At 39.7% G+C, this 17098-nt stretch overlaps 1 protein-coding gene across 4 annotated transcripts in view; it reads right to left on the bottom strand.

The window, feature by feature from the left end:
- Positions 1 to 240: 240 nt before the first annotated feature.
- Positions 241 to 17098, bottom strand: part of DDX46 (DEAD-box helicase 46) — a 37574-nt gene continuing 20716 nt past the window's right edge. For 2 of the 4 annotated variants that reach the window (XM_083728377.1, XM_083728379.1), the window contains exons 15-24: positions 16792 to 16956; positions 16010 to 16172; positions 15728 to 15921; positions 14177 to 14314; positions 13007 to 13156; positions 11779 to 11979; positions 7387 to 7605; positions 6434 to 6578; positions 3500 to 3573; positions 241 to 1866 (exon numbers count right to left, since the gene is read on the bottom strand). In XM_083728377.1, coding sequence (XP_083584503.1) covers positions 1819 to 1866; positions 3500 to 3573; positions 6434 to 6578; positions 7387 to 7605; positions 11779 to 11979; positions 13007 to 13156; positions 14177 to 14314; positions 15728 to 15921; positions 16010 to 16172; positions 16792 to 16956 — 1497 coding nt within the window. In that variant the 3' untranslated portion in view covers positions 241 to 1818. The remainder of the gene's footprint in view (positions 1867 to 3499; positions 3574 to 6433; positions 6579 to 7386; positions 7606 to 11778; positions 11980 to 13006; positions 13157 to 14176; positions 14315 to 15727; positions 15922 to 16009; positions 16173 to 16791; positions 16957 to 17098) is intronic. The other 2 variants (XM_083728380.1, XM_083728378.1) reach the window with 1 other exon arrangement.

Here is a 17098-nt window from a genome sequence, read left to right as displayed (position 1 = left end):
CTGAGGCAAGAAAACATCCACGTCTCAAACCAAAATAAGCTCAGATCCAGATGAGGAAAAAAATCAACCTTAGTTTTAAAGCATTTCAATGTTTCTAGATTTGAAACTGTAGTTCTTGTGACCTGTTGCCTATCACAGAGAGCTCCTGACGTTTAACCTTCCTTTTAAAAATGTAGCTGAACTGCTGGAGTGAAATACCAAGTCTGAGCCAAGTAAGGAAAAAACCTTAGCTATTCAATATTTTCAGAAAAGGAATACACAATGACGTTTTATTTTATTTTATGAGGAAGTTAGAAAATACACATATAATGAAATTGTTCTTTACAAAGACCTTGTATTCATTCTAAAACTGAAAATTACAGGTATAGAAAGAATTAAGTATCTTCTCAAATGAAATGTTTCCAATATCATGGCTTCTCAAAGTAGTTCCCATCGCAAAGTATTTAACAGCATAATCATGCCCCTGCTAATCTCCTCACCTTCCCATGAATTCTTACAGCCCAGTGAAAGTGTTTTAGATTTTCTTTTAAAAACAAAACAGCTACACTCCTACCACATGGCAAGTCAAAGCTGTTGAAAAGTGAAACATAAAATCAGCACATGTCATTAATCTGGCAAAATATTTTGGGAAGTCCAACACAGTTAAAGGCAATTCATGCTTTGAAAAACACATGAGCTTCTTTTGGTGTTTCAGTTTATTAAATTTTGAGCCTGATTTATTTAGATCAATGTACATTTTACATATTAAAATTAGATTTTGCCCCATAGCATCACACCCTTCTACAAGACAGACATTTCAAAACTGGAAAAATTTTCAGCTCCAATTATTACTGCCATTGTTTACACAGATACCACCAGTGATGCAATGATAAAGGCAAAATTACAAGAATTTGAGAAAAATTCTCTCATAAATGTTAATGTGATAAGAAGTGGAAAACAGAACAGCTTTGGAACCAGGGAGAGTTAGACTATGTTCTCAGTTAAGTGTCTACAGGTCAGAGACTGTCTCAAGTAGGCTACCATATTCTGATACAATCGCCACCAACATTGGAGGTGACTGACAAACTATTTTCTCATATGCCGACACAGAAAAATGGGGGGAAATAATTAAAGAATATATATACACACACATTCACAATAAGCTTGACTAATTCTGTACTTCCCTTATGGAAAAGATTTCTCATGTAATGGAAGTATGATTTCTCTCATTAAATAATAAGTTCAATTTTTTAAAAAAACCTTTTTTGCTAATTCCTAAAACCAGACATATATAGAAAACTTATTTAAATCTTCCAAATTTCTCATTTTGCAGGAAAATATACAGACACTACTTTTGTTATCCTTATGCATCAAAGTCCATTAGGAGTTTAAGTACTCATGATTTCCAGGCCATTTATATGGTTCTAGAAGTTCATATGCCTCTCACTGATCTAACTCGGAATGGGAGGAAGATGGGCAAGGGAGGTTTTTTCTATGCGAGGTGGGAAACTTCAACCTTTGTTGAAGTACAACTACCACCCCCTGTTCAAGATTTTTCAAGCTGAGCTTATACTAGTTGTCCATAAAAGTTGTAACTGATTTTATTCTGTATACTTAGAAGCACACAATTTTTTTTAAAAAACTTTAATTATGCCCTCCTGAAACTGTTGTAATCTGTGCAGAAAAGGACCCCCTGACAAAAGTAATTTTGATCTTTAAAAAAATCCAGCATGACTACATTAAAAAATGTAATTTACAATAAGCAGTGTAAATAGCTAAGATAAACAGAAATGACAAGTTTCACAAATGAAAACTGGCAGACATATTTACTCCAAATATTTATAAAACTTTGTATCTTCCTTTGTTGGTTGGTTGGTATGAATTTTGCTGTAAGAGAAGAAAGCAGTATATGAATAATCAGACATGTAGTTAGCATACTTTCTAAGCCAACTCAATTATAAAAACAGTAACAAAAGTATATTACAGTGTAGCAAAACAAGAGTGTCTAAGGGCAAGGAAACACATAATGGAAAGCTCAATAAAGCATTTGATTGTGAGCTTAAGTGTCTGAAGTCAGCTCACCATGGAATAAACAAAGAATCCCAAATCCAAATCCAAAAGAAACATGATACAGAGCAGAAAATTATTAACACTGGTTTTGAAAAAAAGAAAGCTTCAATTTACAAAAGGAAATAAATCAGTTGTCTTCTATGGAAAGGTAAGAGATTTTTCCAAAGAAGCACATATGCAACCCTCTTAATTTTTTAATGTACAAGGATATGTTTGTTAACCCCTTGGGGAGATGTCTCTAACAGCAAAATCCTCACAATATTCTGTCTCTATCTGTTGCTATAACAGACTAGCAAGAACACTGGGGGGCTGACTGGTCCAGTATTTCTGGATTTGAGGTATTAAGTATAAATAGCTTAAGGAAGCAACCCTATGCTTCTGTGGAGGGCGCCTGGGAGGCTGCTGAATAACTTGAACCTTCCTCTCCATGACTAGAAAGGGAGGACCATGATCAGAGGCCTCACTGGTTCGGCAGCACAAAGCCCTGCTGCCACAGCTTATTTGTCCTCTGCTCAGAAGGCAGTAAAACAAAGCGAGTCATTACAGGAGCATGTCAGGGCAGATTGGGGGAGGCACTGGCTTTCCTGGATCCAAAGCTCCTCCATTTCCCAGAAATGCCTCGAGAACGCAGGAGTAACTATACCAGTTCTGGAGCTGGTATAGGTTATTTTCCCTCCCACTGGAAACAATGGGAGGGTTTTTCAAACAAAGGAATTGGTGAGGAAAAAAGAGGGAGGATTAGGTAAAAAGCCACCCACACAACTATATTTTGCCCTGTCTCGCATAAACCTGGTAGGGCTTTGGAAATGGAGGCTACTTCACCCCTGAGTCTCCCCCGCGCTCCATGAACTTCGTAGGATTAATCTGTCCAGATAGTATTGCGGAATTATAGCACAAGTGGCAAACTGCATGTGGCTAATCCAGAATTCCTTCATGCTCCTTGAGCAGTTTCTACACATGGGTGGGGCTGCCCACCTGTCATATGACATCAGGTGATTTTCTTTTGAATCTCTAAGCGTGCTCCTGATTTTTCCTTTGCAGCTCTAGCTTAATACACTTCTAAGATCAAAAGGAAAACCCCAGAATTCAAGTTGTTGCTGCAAAAGAAGAAATGCATTCTTCCTTTAATCTGGTGCTTTTTTAAATTTGGCAGGGCAACAGAAAAAGATACCAAAGTGCCAAATTTTATCAGTGGCTGGAAAGGATGAATTGACTGCTCTCCTATTTATTCCTTTACATTTTAACCATGTGAATTTACCTGTCCCTCACCTGCTGTCACACGATGTCAGGTGTTGGACAGGTGGGCGTGGTTTAGACCAAACTCATGCCACATGTCAAAAGGAGAAGCCTGAAAGGCCTAATTAAGCCCATGGGTGAGCTGCTCCCCACCGCTGATAACTGCTATGAAATACCTGGAATTTCAGACAAAAATTATGACTATTTCACCTACCAGTCTGATAAGCTCTTCTTTGATAAGCCTGGTGATTTCTGCCTTTGCTTTCTGCACAGCCAATTCATTGGCACCTGAAAGCAGAAAGTAAACAAAAATTAAATCATCAAGGACGAAGCAAGCAAACAGAGGAATCACATTGTGTTGGTAGCCATGAAAGTGCTTCAGTAATCCAATAATTCGTATATTGTGACATTAAACCTACATTAAGTTTCATAATGTTATACACATACATATTCACATTACCAAGAAATTCAGCAAAAACAGCAAGAAGAAATTAGTGAACAATGGAACAAGCACCCTCATGTCGCCTTAAATCCATGGGGCTTGCATGGAGTTCCCACCAAAATTAATAACAAGGATATACGTATGGGAACGTGCTTGCCAGGGTTACCTATTTAGTGAGTTTTGTATGTCTGAATAGCTACACAGGAGTGATGCATTTCTCTCTTTCTATAACATTACACCAAATTTAAAAGCCATTAAAATAGTTTAGGTCTATAACAGTGGCTTCCCATATGAACCTGCCTGCACACTTTGATTAAATAAGGGAAACCCTGCTCCATGTCTTGCTCCCAGCAGACACTGTGGGTGGTGATCTGAAAGGAGGCCTTCTCGATGATGGGCTCCAAAGGCCCCCAAAGAAAAAAGTGAGATGTGCCTGTAAATAAGAATTCAACATCCTGAAGTTACACTGGCAGCATCTTATGGCTATGGCCGACGGTGGTTAGATAAGAGGTAGGAAAAGAGGCTTGTAGAATCTTTTTTACCATCTTCCTTAAAAAATAAAAAAGGTAAAGGATCCCTGACAGTTAAGTCCAGTCGCGAACGACTCTGGGGTTGCGGCGCTCATCTCACTTTACTGGCCGAGGGAGCCGACATTTGTCCACAAACAGTTTTTCCGGGTCATGTGGCCAGCATGACTAAGCCGTTTCTGGCGAAACCAGAGCATCCCACGGAAACACCATTTACCTTCCCACCTATTTATCTATTTGCACTTTGACGTGCTTTTGAACTGCTAGGTTGGCAGGAGCTGGGACCGTCGCAGGGATTCAAACTGCCGACCTTCTGATCAGCAAGCCCAAGGCTCAGTGGTTTAGACCACAGCGCCACCCACACCCCTTACCATCCTCCTAGCTGGAGCCAAAAGTAAAATGGTGGCTGATGTGCAGATGCAATTACCTGCTGCATCCCAAGAGCCCCAGTTGCTGAGATGACCTGTACATGCAAGATGTGATACAAATTTGTATATGCCTTAGAGCTTGTTAAGTTCTTGGAGCTGGCCCTAATGTGGCTCCCCTCCCCATCACATGGAAACATCTGACAATATGGAAGATTCCTGCTCCAATAACTGAGGCTGCCAGGAGTGTCTGGTGTTGGTCTTAGAACTAGAACAATGCAGTGGAGTGTGCTCACCCCCCTTCAGTTGATAGATAGAGAGGGAACAGGCCCTGTCTACCACTGACATTTCATCCTGCTACTGTATGGGCATTTCCAGTTAGGGAGGACAAACCTGAATCTACTCTGGTGTGTTACCCTGGTCAAGACTGGGTACTTGTTTTGCTCAAGCTTAAAAATGCCACCACTAGAAGCCCTGCACTTCCCCTTGCTTTTGACAAATCATTGCAAATATATTTAGGTCAAGTCGCTGGCTGGTTGATGGGAAAGGTGGCTTGCAATGAGCTTCCACTGTTGATGGGAAAGGTGGCTTGTAATGAGCTTCCACTGTAACGGAACACACATCCGTTGTCCTTCATCTCCAGGTGAACCAATGGGAAGTCCAGATGGCAGTATTTAAAAATGTAAAAGCTACTATTGTTCAACTTGCTCCTTTAATTTCTTCTTGTCAGCAGTTTTGGACACTCTGGTCAAGAGTGAGCCCTCTGCTGGTGTGGGCACACAGGGAAATGTCAGACCATGTTGACTCCTGAAACTGCTCAATATTGCAGGTTTTCCACACCTCGTTGCAGATGTACCCTCCTGAATACTGGCTTGTGTCAAATCGACTATGTGGTTAATCACTACAGCCAATATTTGTGCCAAGCACTTCTCCCACCTCACTGAGAACAGCAGCACATAGCACCTGCTGTGCCAACTTTTCTAGAACAAGGCAGAATTCCTCTTTTTTTGCCCTTTAAGACAGCAACAATAGATGTGTCTGGGTATCTTTTCACAGGACCACAAGTCACTTGACTTTCAATAATAATAATAATAATAATAATAATAATAATAATAATAATAATAATAATTTATTTATACCCCGCCCATCTGGCTGGGTTTCCCCAGCCACTCTGGGCGGCTTCCAACAAAATATTAAATACAGTAGTCTATTAAACATTAAAAGCTTCCCTAAACAGGGCTGCCTTCAGATGTCTTCTAAAAGTCTGGTAGTTGTTTTTCTCTTTGACATCTGGTGGGAGGGCATCCAAGCGAGAGAAGGCGCTTAGTGCTGGACCTCAGTGTCTGGGTAGAACGATGGGGGTGGAGACGCTCCTTCAGGTATACTGGACCGAAGCCGTTTAGGGCTTTAAAGGTCAGCACCAACACTTGTTATGTGGTCTCGGCGGCCGCTCCCAGTCACCAGTCTAGCTGCCGCATTCTGGATTAGTTGTAGTTTCCGGGTCACCTTCAAAGGTAGCCCCACATAGAGCGCATTGCAGTAGTCCAAGCGAGAGACAACTAGAGCATGCACAACTCTGGCAAGACAGTTTGCGGGCAGATAGAGTCTCAGCCTGCATACCAGATGGAGCTGGTAAACAGCTGCCCTGGACACAGAATTGTTAGCCTAGTTAGCTGCTAAAATGCTTGCTAAAAACACGCCCTATGTGGCATTCATTTTACATTCACCAGACGGCTGTAATGGGAGTTTTCCCATAACAATTGTTAGACTGTAGTAAATATATTGTTTTAGTGGAAATGATTAGCAATACTCACTCTCAATGGCCAAGTAAATTTTTCGTTCTCCCTCCTTGGGCTCTTTGCCTGGAGGAAAGTATGTTCCTCTGATTGTAATGGCAGCTTCAGAATATTCACTTATTCTGTGCAGAGCTTCCTTTGATGTTACTTTCCACCTGGCAGTCTGTAAAACAAAAGAAGCAAAGAAAAGGAAAGATGCTAAGTATTAAATTTAAAAAGGCTAAGTGGAATTCTAAACAAAGGGACTTCACAGTAAGTAGCATAACAGAATGACCGGAAACCAGAAATGGGGAGATACTGTAAGTGATTAATGCTTTGATATTTAGAATTTAAAAAAAAAATATTATAAATAACATTTTATAAAAAATACAAGCGCCATTTAATAGTTCTTTTCTCTCATCACTATGCAGGACAATTTTAAAAAGCTAAACACTTCTTAATGTATCAGAAATAGTCTATATAAAACATTATCAGAAGACAGCTATATATATGTGCAAGCTTTCCTCAGATAATCTCTTATTTAAAAACCACCCTGGTGGAAGTGTAGTTTTGTTCATGAATGAAGTCTCTGCAGTGAGCTTCTGAAGTGCCTTTATGAGTTGGAAAGAAAAATTATTTGGCAGAATGTCAATGGATTATTAAGTGTGAATATAGTCGACATATTTTTAAAGTAATTTTCAAGACAACAACAAAAATATTGGTCAGAAAACAAAAAGTAAGGAAATCTTATTCAGTGGAAGAATATCTTTTTCAGTGTGAAAGTTTCAATCCTTCATTAAACCACAAATGCTGCTGACTAGTGAGAAATTCCATAGTTGCACAGCAGCAGTTAAACAGTTGATAATATTAAGGATGGATAGGGCAATTAAGAACCTATGCTAGCAAGAAACTGTCTACTAGATTCCCAGCTAGAGCCCTGAGCTATCCAGTCACCATTGCAATATGAAGAATCCACCACCACAAAATCTTGCCTGTGGGAAATCATTGATCTCCAGTTCTTCCTCATATCTTTTAAAAGATTCATTTTGTCCGCCTTCCTGTTTTTCCTCCTCTTGTTTCTCTATGGGCACGTAATTCAGCTTGGCATTGATCTTCTCAGCCAATTGTTCTGCAATGGTCTTTGCAGATACGGTTGGAGCCTGAATGGTGCCACCCCTCAGGATAGCATTTGTAGCTTGCTGCATCACATCCTGTAATAAGGTATTTTTTTAATAAAACAAAACAAATTTCAGAAACATACCACAGCACAAGGTAGTACAAGAATTTTATCAGCATATGAATGTTGTTTCATAACCATCTGTGCATATATATTCTAAACCTGCACAAATGAGACATCCCTATCACTGACTAATCCCAAACCCCCTTGGAAGTACAAACAAAACAAATGTTGAATTGAAACAAAGACAATATTATCCCAGGATAACTAATCATATAAATTCCCAGATGGGTAGCCATGCGAGCCTGTTGCAGCAAAAGCAGTTAAAAAGACTGGAAACAAAAATGCTTGTGGTACCGTAAAGGCTAACCAGTTTATTATTGAATAAGCTTTCATGGATGATGAACCATAAAAGTTTATGTCATAATAAATTTCTTAATTTTTAAAGTGCCATAAACTGCTATTTTTAATCATAAAATCGGGCCTTCAGACAGTCTTTGCATTCTAGTAGCAACTATATATATAAGCACAGCACACCTCACATAAAAAATTGAAACAATTATGAGCAGAACCATGCGGTCTTGGTGTTCAAAAGTTAAGCCTGAAATCAAACACAGTGTGGTCAGAAATGCACTAGCTATAATCCAGGTCATAGCAGATGTGACGTGCCCAGGTTTTGGAAGGAACTGCCAGAATAAATAATGCAGGCTAGGGCCACTGCTGTGACAATCTACAGATCTGCAATACTGGATATTTATTTTATTTAGATAATAAACAGCACAGTGTATTTTCCAAGAGTGATCTTGTTCATATATTGTTAGACCCTGAAATTTTAACAGTGGAGCTGCTCTCATTACAAACTCTTCAATTCATTATCAACTGGGTAGGTCAGCTATGGGCCAAATTATAAGTGACTGGAGCAGCTATGAAGCAGAACATCTGTCCTTTTTGAATTTTTATTTTATTTTATTTTTTGCACCTAGGCATATATGCCAGTGAGGAGAGCTATTCTTTCATTTGCCCAAAATGGCTGGCTTCCTCTGCTGCAAATGTTTTTCTCCCCACTTCAGATATTAGAGTTGGCTGGGAATGTTTTGAAGCAGTGGAGCACCAGGCAAAGTAAGGGATGGCCTAGCTTCCCTCATCCATGTACTCTTTTTTATGTCTGCCCAATTAAGGCATGAAAGTGAGACATATTCCTAAATAAACATGGCTGCCCCAGCACATCAAGTTTGGCCTAACAAAACTAAAACAGCATTTTGCTACCAATTATGCTTTTAAATGAAAATGCTGAAAAGCGTTAGCAGGCTCTTGTCCAATTTTGCACGGGTTTACATACAGGTATGTCTATAAACATGGCCTAAACTGTATTGTGCTGGCTTGTTTGCAGAATGAGCTTGGACTAACAGCTTTATAGTAAGAGGAAAATAATCTGGAACAGGATTAAGCACTTTCTCAAAACAGCTGCCCCCAAGTTATGACTTCCTTTCCTAGGTTGCAACTCTGTATAAGCAACCAAGTGGTGGAGATCCAAAAAGCCCAAGGGTTTCAGGATGCTTTTGTTATACAAAAGAAAACAATGCTAGGCAAAAAACTGTATTTGTAACTCCTCTGTTCCAAACACTGCTGTTCCAGAAATCCACACCTGCATTTTCTGCATGCAATTAGTTGCATGCATCTTTGAATTCTGGCCTAAGTTTGGAATGGGGTTTTACCCTAGTACAGTGGTACCTTGGGTTAAGAACTTAATTCGTTCTGGAGGTCCATTCTTAACCTGAAACTGTTCTTAACCTGAAGTACAACTTTAGCTAATGGGGCCTCCTGCCGCCGGCGCCGCACAATTTCTGTTCTCATGCTGAAGCAAAGTTTTTAACCCAAGGTACTATTTCTGGGTTAGTGGAGTCTGTAACCTGAAGCGTCTGTAACCCGAGGCACCACTGTACCATGAAATACCTTCTATGAGAAAAGCCCTTCGCTTCTTAGCAAAATGAATTCACCCCAAACATAAAATCCTAGGACCAATAGAATTGAAGAGATTACACCCAAAAGTAATCTAAAATTAGTATGGTGATGTCGTTTACCAGCTAGTGATAATCTGACTGGCATGCTATTTATTCTCTGAATGATCCCAACCAGTCACTGATCATTCAACTAGCTGTTATAACTGGTTGCTCTTTTTTTTTTGCTGTGACAGGAGGCTTTTCATATGTTTTTATTGCTCTGCTGCATTTATTTATTTATGATTGTAACTAAATTTTTACTGTTTAGTTTTATGTTATGACTGTTTGTTGCTCTGAGAGTCTGTGCTGAAAGAGCAGCAAATAAATTCTGTAGCATTTTAATGCCTCTGGTTACCAAGACAACTGAGTCAACACACTCTCTTGCAGTTCAGTGAAATTACCTCAGCATGCCAAGATAGGAAAAAGTGACTGAGGTGCTTCAGCATTGGGAATGCTCCCGATTTTACTGCACTGTGGCAGTTTCACTGCCACACAGCAAGGCAGGGAGCGTCCGCACAGCTGCCTCAGCAACCAGGGCATGTGTCGTACACCCCTCCCTGATAGTACTGTGGTGGCATGGCCAACACTGGTCATTATAGTATGATTCCCTCTATGTTCCTAGATCGGTTAGAGTAAGTCAGAGAAGATAGCTCAGACCAAAAAAATAAGTGCCAAAATATTGTTGCAGAGAAAAGAGATCCTGTTTAAGGTTTTCCGGGAACTTTGCATTAACTCATGATTCTGGCATGTTCTCCACATTGCACACAAATAGTGGGCAAAATACTGCTCACCTAGGAAGTGGCTCATGCAGAGCAAAAAGTATATGAACAGTAACCCATTTTCAGATTAAAAAATTCCTTCCAGTAGCACCTTAAGAGACCAACTAAGTTTGTTATTGGTATGAGCTTTCGTGTGCATGCACACTTCTTCAGATACACTGAAGCAAAAGTCACCAGACCCTTACATTTTCAGATATTAACTTTATGGCTGAAATAAGTTGGGCCTGTTTAGCATTAGTACAGTGGTGCCTCACAAGACAAAAAGAATCCGTTCCGCGAGTCTCTTCGTCTAGCGGTTTTGTCGTCTTGCGAAGCAAGCCCATTGACGGCTTAGCGGATTAGCGCTATTAGCGGCTTTTAGCGGCTTAGCGGATAAGCAGATAGCGGCTTAGAAAAGGGGGGGGGAGGGAAAAAACCCCGCAGGAACTCGCAAGACATTTTCCTCTTGCGAAGCAAGCCCATAGGAAATTCGTTTTGCGAAGCACCTCCAAAACGGAAAACCCTTTCGTCTAGTGGGTTTTCCGTCTTGCGAGGCATTCGTCTTGCGGGGCACCACTGTACATACATATTCCCTTTTCTATTTCCCTTGTTTTTTGGTCAACAAACATATTACTTAATTTTATTTAATGTCCTCTGGGACTAAATAGACACCTATTTTTTTGCTATCTATCCCAAACTGGGACTGAAGCGTTCATGAAAAAAATGAGAATGACAAAAATGAGAAAATTCTTATTCAGTAATCACTGTTACTGAGCATGCTAACAGCCAACCACAAAAAAACTGTTCATGCAGAAATACCATTCTACAAAGAACTTTTGTTTAAAAAGGCATATTTGCATATCAAATATGGTTAATGATTTTTTTTAGGGACCTTGAAAAATTATTAAGGTATTTATAACTTTCATAGTTGGCCCAGTTACTGGCACTAATACTTTGAATTTCTGCATCAACAGTCACATCAAAAACACTTCAAATATTACCAACATATATGCAGTGGAACTTTTGGTTATCTGGACCTCCCATATATGAATTCCTTTTCATGCCCTGTGCCCTCTGCTCTGCTAACCAGGCCATCAAATTCCTAGACTGCCCAGCAACATCTGGTTCTTCATCCCTGCTATAGCAGCTATTCAAAATAAATACTTCACTCCTCACTTCTGGGATAGTTTCATATATAGAACCACAGAAAGGCATTAAAAGGGAATGTGAATTTTTTGCTTAACTTGGACTGTGGTTTTGTGTCAATCAAAACTGAGCATTTTTTAATACAGAACTCTGTAAACAATGTCTACACCATTTTTTACCCCAGTGTAAATGTGTGTGTCTCTTAGGGTTGTCCAGATAATGAGAATTCTACTGGATGCAGTTGGCAACATATAACATATTCAATAAAAGTTTAGAAATGTTTGCTTTGTAAAGGAGGGTGACCTTAAATTGAAAAGAGACCAATACTTGTGCCTCGGCTCCAAGATTCTTCTGTGCATTGATTCTCAATGCCAATCTCTTAGCAATTTCTAACTTTTCTGCATTTCCTGCTGTTGGGGCAGGAACGTTAGATGTCCCGCCAGATGATGCCATGTCCTTTACTCTTTTCTTTGAATTGAACATACTTTCAATCTGCTCGTCAATCTATTGAAAAAGAAAAAAAACAATGTAATTTCAAGTTTCTGGAAATTATGGTCAACTCTGTCAGTGGAAGCCCAGTGCAAGGGCTTTTCCTTTTGTAATGGGGCTTCTCCCATCTCCTCCCCCTGTGTGACCCCTACAATTGGCTCTGGGGGAGGTCAGAACCCCCCAGAAAAGCACACTGTAGGCAGGATTGTTCCATCTGATGTGTGCAACGCCAAATTCCACCTATTATATGAATAAAAGCAAAAATCAGTCTCTGAAATAATTCGGCCTGGGGTGTTGACAGTCTCATTTTGAGTGAAAGGCAATAGAAAAATCATTAAAACTTGAAAACCATGCCTGACCTTCATTATAAACAGTTTCAAGAAAGGCAGATAAATTAGTTCATTGCAGAAAAAAACAATGAGGAGCCTTGTGACTCATTGAAGGGTATCAAATTTCTTATGACATACAGCTGTCATGGACCAAAATCTACTCCATCAAATGTATCTGATGAAGTGGACTGGACTTTAGCCCACAAAAGTGTACGTATAATAAATCTGTTAGTCTTCAAGGTCTCACAAGGTTCTTTGTTATAAACAGTGGGTAACATCCAGTGATGTCTGCCCATCTCTGCAAGGGACTTCACTTGTGTAACATGACTTCCCTTCCTTTCCTCAACCCTGAAGCCCCTCACATGTCCCCAAATCTGATCCAGCGGATCTGACAATCTTTTGGAGTGAAGCCTGGGAGCTACCAGGGGCCTACAAAAGGTGAAGACAGGAAACTCCTGCTGCACAAGGGGATGTCCACTTGTGCAAGGTTGGATGCCATCCAGTATTCAGTTTCCATTTAATGTAAAGAGTATGAAGCATCTGAATGCCAAAAATCCTTTTAATTGTATATTAAAAGGAAATTCAGCTAACAAGCAACCATGTTTTTGTGAAATCAATCCGAACAGAAGCAGAAAGAGCAAGTCACAATTCTGTAGTTACTATGTGTATATATGAAAAAAATGCTATACTAATAAGTAAATTTAAATACTTACTGAAACTGCCGTATCTTCATCATCTGAATCTTGCAAGCCAAGTGCAGCTTTTTGTAATTTCTTCCGCTCATTAGCCAAAGCCTCCTCAGTTTCATCAAACTTGAATCCTTTCCCAGAAAACCCGCTGCTCTTCTTAATTGTTTTCCCTTCCTAAAAGGCAAATCTCCTTGTTCAAAGTCACTTCCACAATATAAAAATTCCAACTTAGCTTTTAACATGTCTATTGCAAATATTTTTATACTTGTTTATGTTAATGAATGGGGGAGCTGACCCTGCTAAAGTGCTGCTAAGCACTCACAACAAATAATGCAGGTAGAAAAATTCCATATGCAGAAAAAGTCCAAATGTAGAAACAAAAAAGCAGATTTAACAGGTATCACACATAAAATAGAAATATATTTCACCTTAAAAAATAACTACATGGCACCTGTGGAACAAAAAGAACAAATCCACTGAACCCTTATTCTTTTTTAGATATTTCCATGCACACCCAAGCAGCATTTTAATGAAAAACTAAAAAATGAAACTGCAATGCTTTCAGCCTATAAATCGAGGCATGATGTACATATGCAGCAAAATGGAAGGGACAATAGATAACACCACTTCAAGCTGCAGGTAGGGGGTGGGTGCTATTTTTTATTGCTCCTTATGTATGAAACTTCCTAGAAGTAAAAACTAAAACACAAACACAGAGCACCCCCTTTTCTAGGTTTCTACTAGTGAGAAGTTGTTGCACAAAATAGCACTCAAAAATGCCATCACCAAACCAGCAGTCTGAAGTAAACTACATTCTTTTACCTCCTTCTCATTATATTATTACCAGGCCTAACTCTACAGCATGGCCTCCAAACTTTAAAAGTACAGCTTGGATTCAAAAAGCAAAAGGAACAAAGCTCCTGCAAACAAGGACACATAGTGCTCAAACAGGCAGGCTCTATGGCAAGCCTCAAGCTACTGTTTGCTTTCTCAGAAAAACATATTTGGATTAGTTTCACTTTTCTCTCCCAACATTCAAAGTGGGAGGTGTTCTTGAGCAGAAGACACTTTGGCTCCAGCCCCATAAAAGCCACGTTAAAACTATGTCCCAACAAGTGCCCATCTGAAGCCTATTTAACAACTGTTTTGTCTTTGCACAAACATTATCAGACAACGGAAAAGCGGATTACTTACAGCCTTCTGCTGATCTTTGAAGTCGGTCCAAAGCTTCTCCAGCTCAGGAGGAACTGGATTACTTGACAACTCCAAAGCTTTAATTATATCACCAGCATACCGTGCTTGATCTTCAGTAATGAAGGTATAGGCATAACCCTGTTAATAAAATATTATGTATAAACTTTGGGGGCAGTTATATTTTAGGACACAACAACCCACCAAGCTAATGTGAAGAACTTAATTCACTGTTTGGGGGGCAACCAAATATATAACAAATAGAGTGACAGATAAGAAGAGCAATCACAAGACACCAGTCTGTTTTAATCTTGTGGCGACTTCTTGACCCACAGGTGAATCAATGGGAATGTAGTCACTAACTTCTGTGGTATCACAGTTCTTTTGCTAATGTTTCCACAGGACCTGACAACATTCTAGGATTGACTTTTAGCTTTTTTTAAAAGCAAGAGACAGGGGGCAGCATCCAACAAGTCAACTACACTGACGCAAGAAACCATTGTGTGTTCAACAGCCCACTCATCAAGTCCAGACAGTTGGGGAGGACTCTAGAGAAGATTGGGGGGGGGGGGAGAAGATCTGTTGCACCAGCAGAATCTCACTAGCATAGCACTGGAAGCAACCTAGAATTTACATTTTTAAGTCTTAATTTTATCTTTCTACATTTCAGTTATAAAAAGGTCTTCTTTAAAAAATAACCTAATTTAAAAAGAAACTAGAACAATGCAAACATATGCTGTACATAGACATTATCCATAGTTCAGTGCAACATGAATTAGCATGCTAAATTGTTCCAGGACTGCAGTGATCTTACTGTACCTGCATATGAATATGGTTGCCTTGAAGCAGACATAATTCTACAGTACAAAACTGGTGTGGGATGCATGGCCAAAAGAATCTGAATTCTGCCTTGAGGTTACACAATGGCTTTATATAGTTACAAACCAATACAAGATTATTATCATTATCATCTTCTGATCTAACTGAGTGATCAGTTAGAACGCATGCTTGTTCAGAAAACATGAATGTCAAAATGAACTTCCTGCTGATTTAAATCATAACTTAGATGAGATTTAATATAGGTAAAGGGACCCCTGACCGTTAGGTCCAGTCATGGCCGACTCTGGGGTTGCATGCTCATCTCGCTCTGTAGGCCAAGGGAACCGGCGTTTGTCCGCAGACAGCTTCCGGGTCCTGTGGCCAACATGACTGGTTCTGGCGAACCAGAGCAGCGCACGGAAACGCCGTTTACCTTCCCGCCGGAGCGGTACCTATTTATCTACTTGCACTTTGACGTGCTTTCAAACTGCTAGGTTGGCAGGAGCTGGGACCGAGCAATGGGAGCTCACCCCGTCATGGGGATTCAAACTGCCGACCTTCTGATTGGCAAGTCCTAGGCTCTGTGGTTTAACCCACAGCGCCACCCGCGACCCTAGATTTAAAATAGCCTTTATTTAAAACTGATCCACCTGCAGTGTTCTACAAATTCTCTACCTCATCTTTATCAGAGTACCATTTTTAGCAGTTTATTTATAAAAAATATTGCATACATACTTTGTTCCCTGCTCGTCCAGTTCTGCCGGCTCTGTGCACATAATCCTCATAATGATTGGGGCAGCTGTAGTTGACTACAAGCATAAGATGTTTTACATCAAGACCTCGGGCTGCCACGGATGTGGCCACAAGAAGCTTGCACACTCCACTCTTAAAATCATTGATTATGCTATCTCTGTCATACTGGTCAATACCTGTGGAGGACACATAATACAGATGTTGAGAAATGACATTATTCAGGTTTCATTACTCTAGATGTAATGACTGAATAATGTCCATTACCTCCATGAAGAGACAGGCAGGGATAAGAGGCTCTCATTAAGTCTTTCAGCAATCCATCAGCATGTTCTTGTTTATCTACAAATATAATGACAGCTCCTTGTTCCTGATAATGTCCCAATAATTCAAGTAACTTCAAAAACTTGTTCTCCTCCTCTATGACAATCTGAAAGAACAACATAGTTTAAGGAGACAGCATCTCACGGGTAATTGCTTAAATTGGCTTCCAGTGATACTGGAAGTAAAAATCAAGTATGTCAATATACAGTTCTCTTCCATCTCAACTCTATGATTCTTGCTTTAATTTTGATAGTGCAAATTGCTAATTTTTGCAAGAAAAACTACAGCTGCATCTAAGGAAGTGGGCCAAGGCTCTGCTCTTCTTCTCTTGCTTTTGGGAGTTGGGGAGTCACCCTGCTATGAAAGAAGTACAAGAAAGAGCTGTGCTGCTAGGAAGCTCCCATTATATATAAGCTTCCTGGCACAACAGTTCATAGACTGTGGATACAAATAGTAACATTGGTCGAAGGAAAAATAAATCATATCCTTGGTATAAGGAAAAATAAATCTCACTACTGTAAGATATTTTTGTCACTAGCCAAAGCCATGTAAGACAAGGATAAACATAATCACTATTCCCTACTTTGTAAAGTGAATGTATTTTAGAGGTCTATTTTTTTCAAAACAATCCAGAGCTGAAGCCTTCTTGGATGTATAGTTTTGTATGTACAACTGAGTTTTGAGCAGTTTGTTGCAAATGCAGCAAATGTATTCCTGAAACTTACCACTTTTTGTTCCACATCAGAGCAGACGACACTTCTACCACCAACTTGGACTTCTATTGGCTTGCTTAATATTCGACGAGCTAAAGCCTCCATGGCTCTAGGGAAGGTAGCAGAGAACATAACAGTCTGGCGATCAGGTCTCACATTGTCTACAATGCGCATAACCTAAAGCAAGTTCAAAGGGAAGGTTAACACCACAATTCATCAAATTACTTGCATCTTAGCTCATGCAATACAAAACCTTACATAGACAGTTCTGGGAAACATTTTAGTAACCAAACATTTTTGCAAAAGCCTATAGAACATA

This window comes from Podarcis gaigeae (genome assembly GCF_964106915.1).
Source record: "Podarcis gaigeae genome assembly, chromosome: 2".
In the NCBI taxonomy this organism is placed as follows: domain Eukaryota; kingdom Metazoa; phylum Chordata; class Lepidosauria; order Squamata; family Lacertidae; genus Podarcis; species Podarcis gaigeae.
The sequence above is the reverse complement of the archived record's forward strand: the minus strand, read 5'-3'. Positions and strand labels throughout refer to the sequence as shown.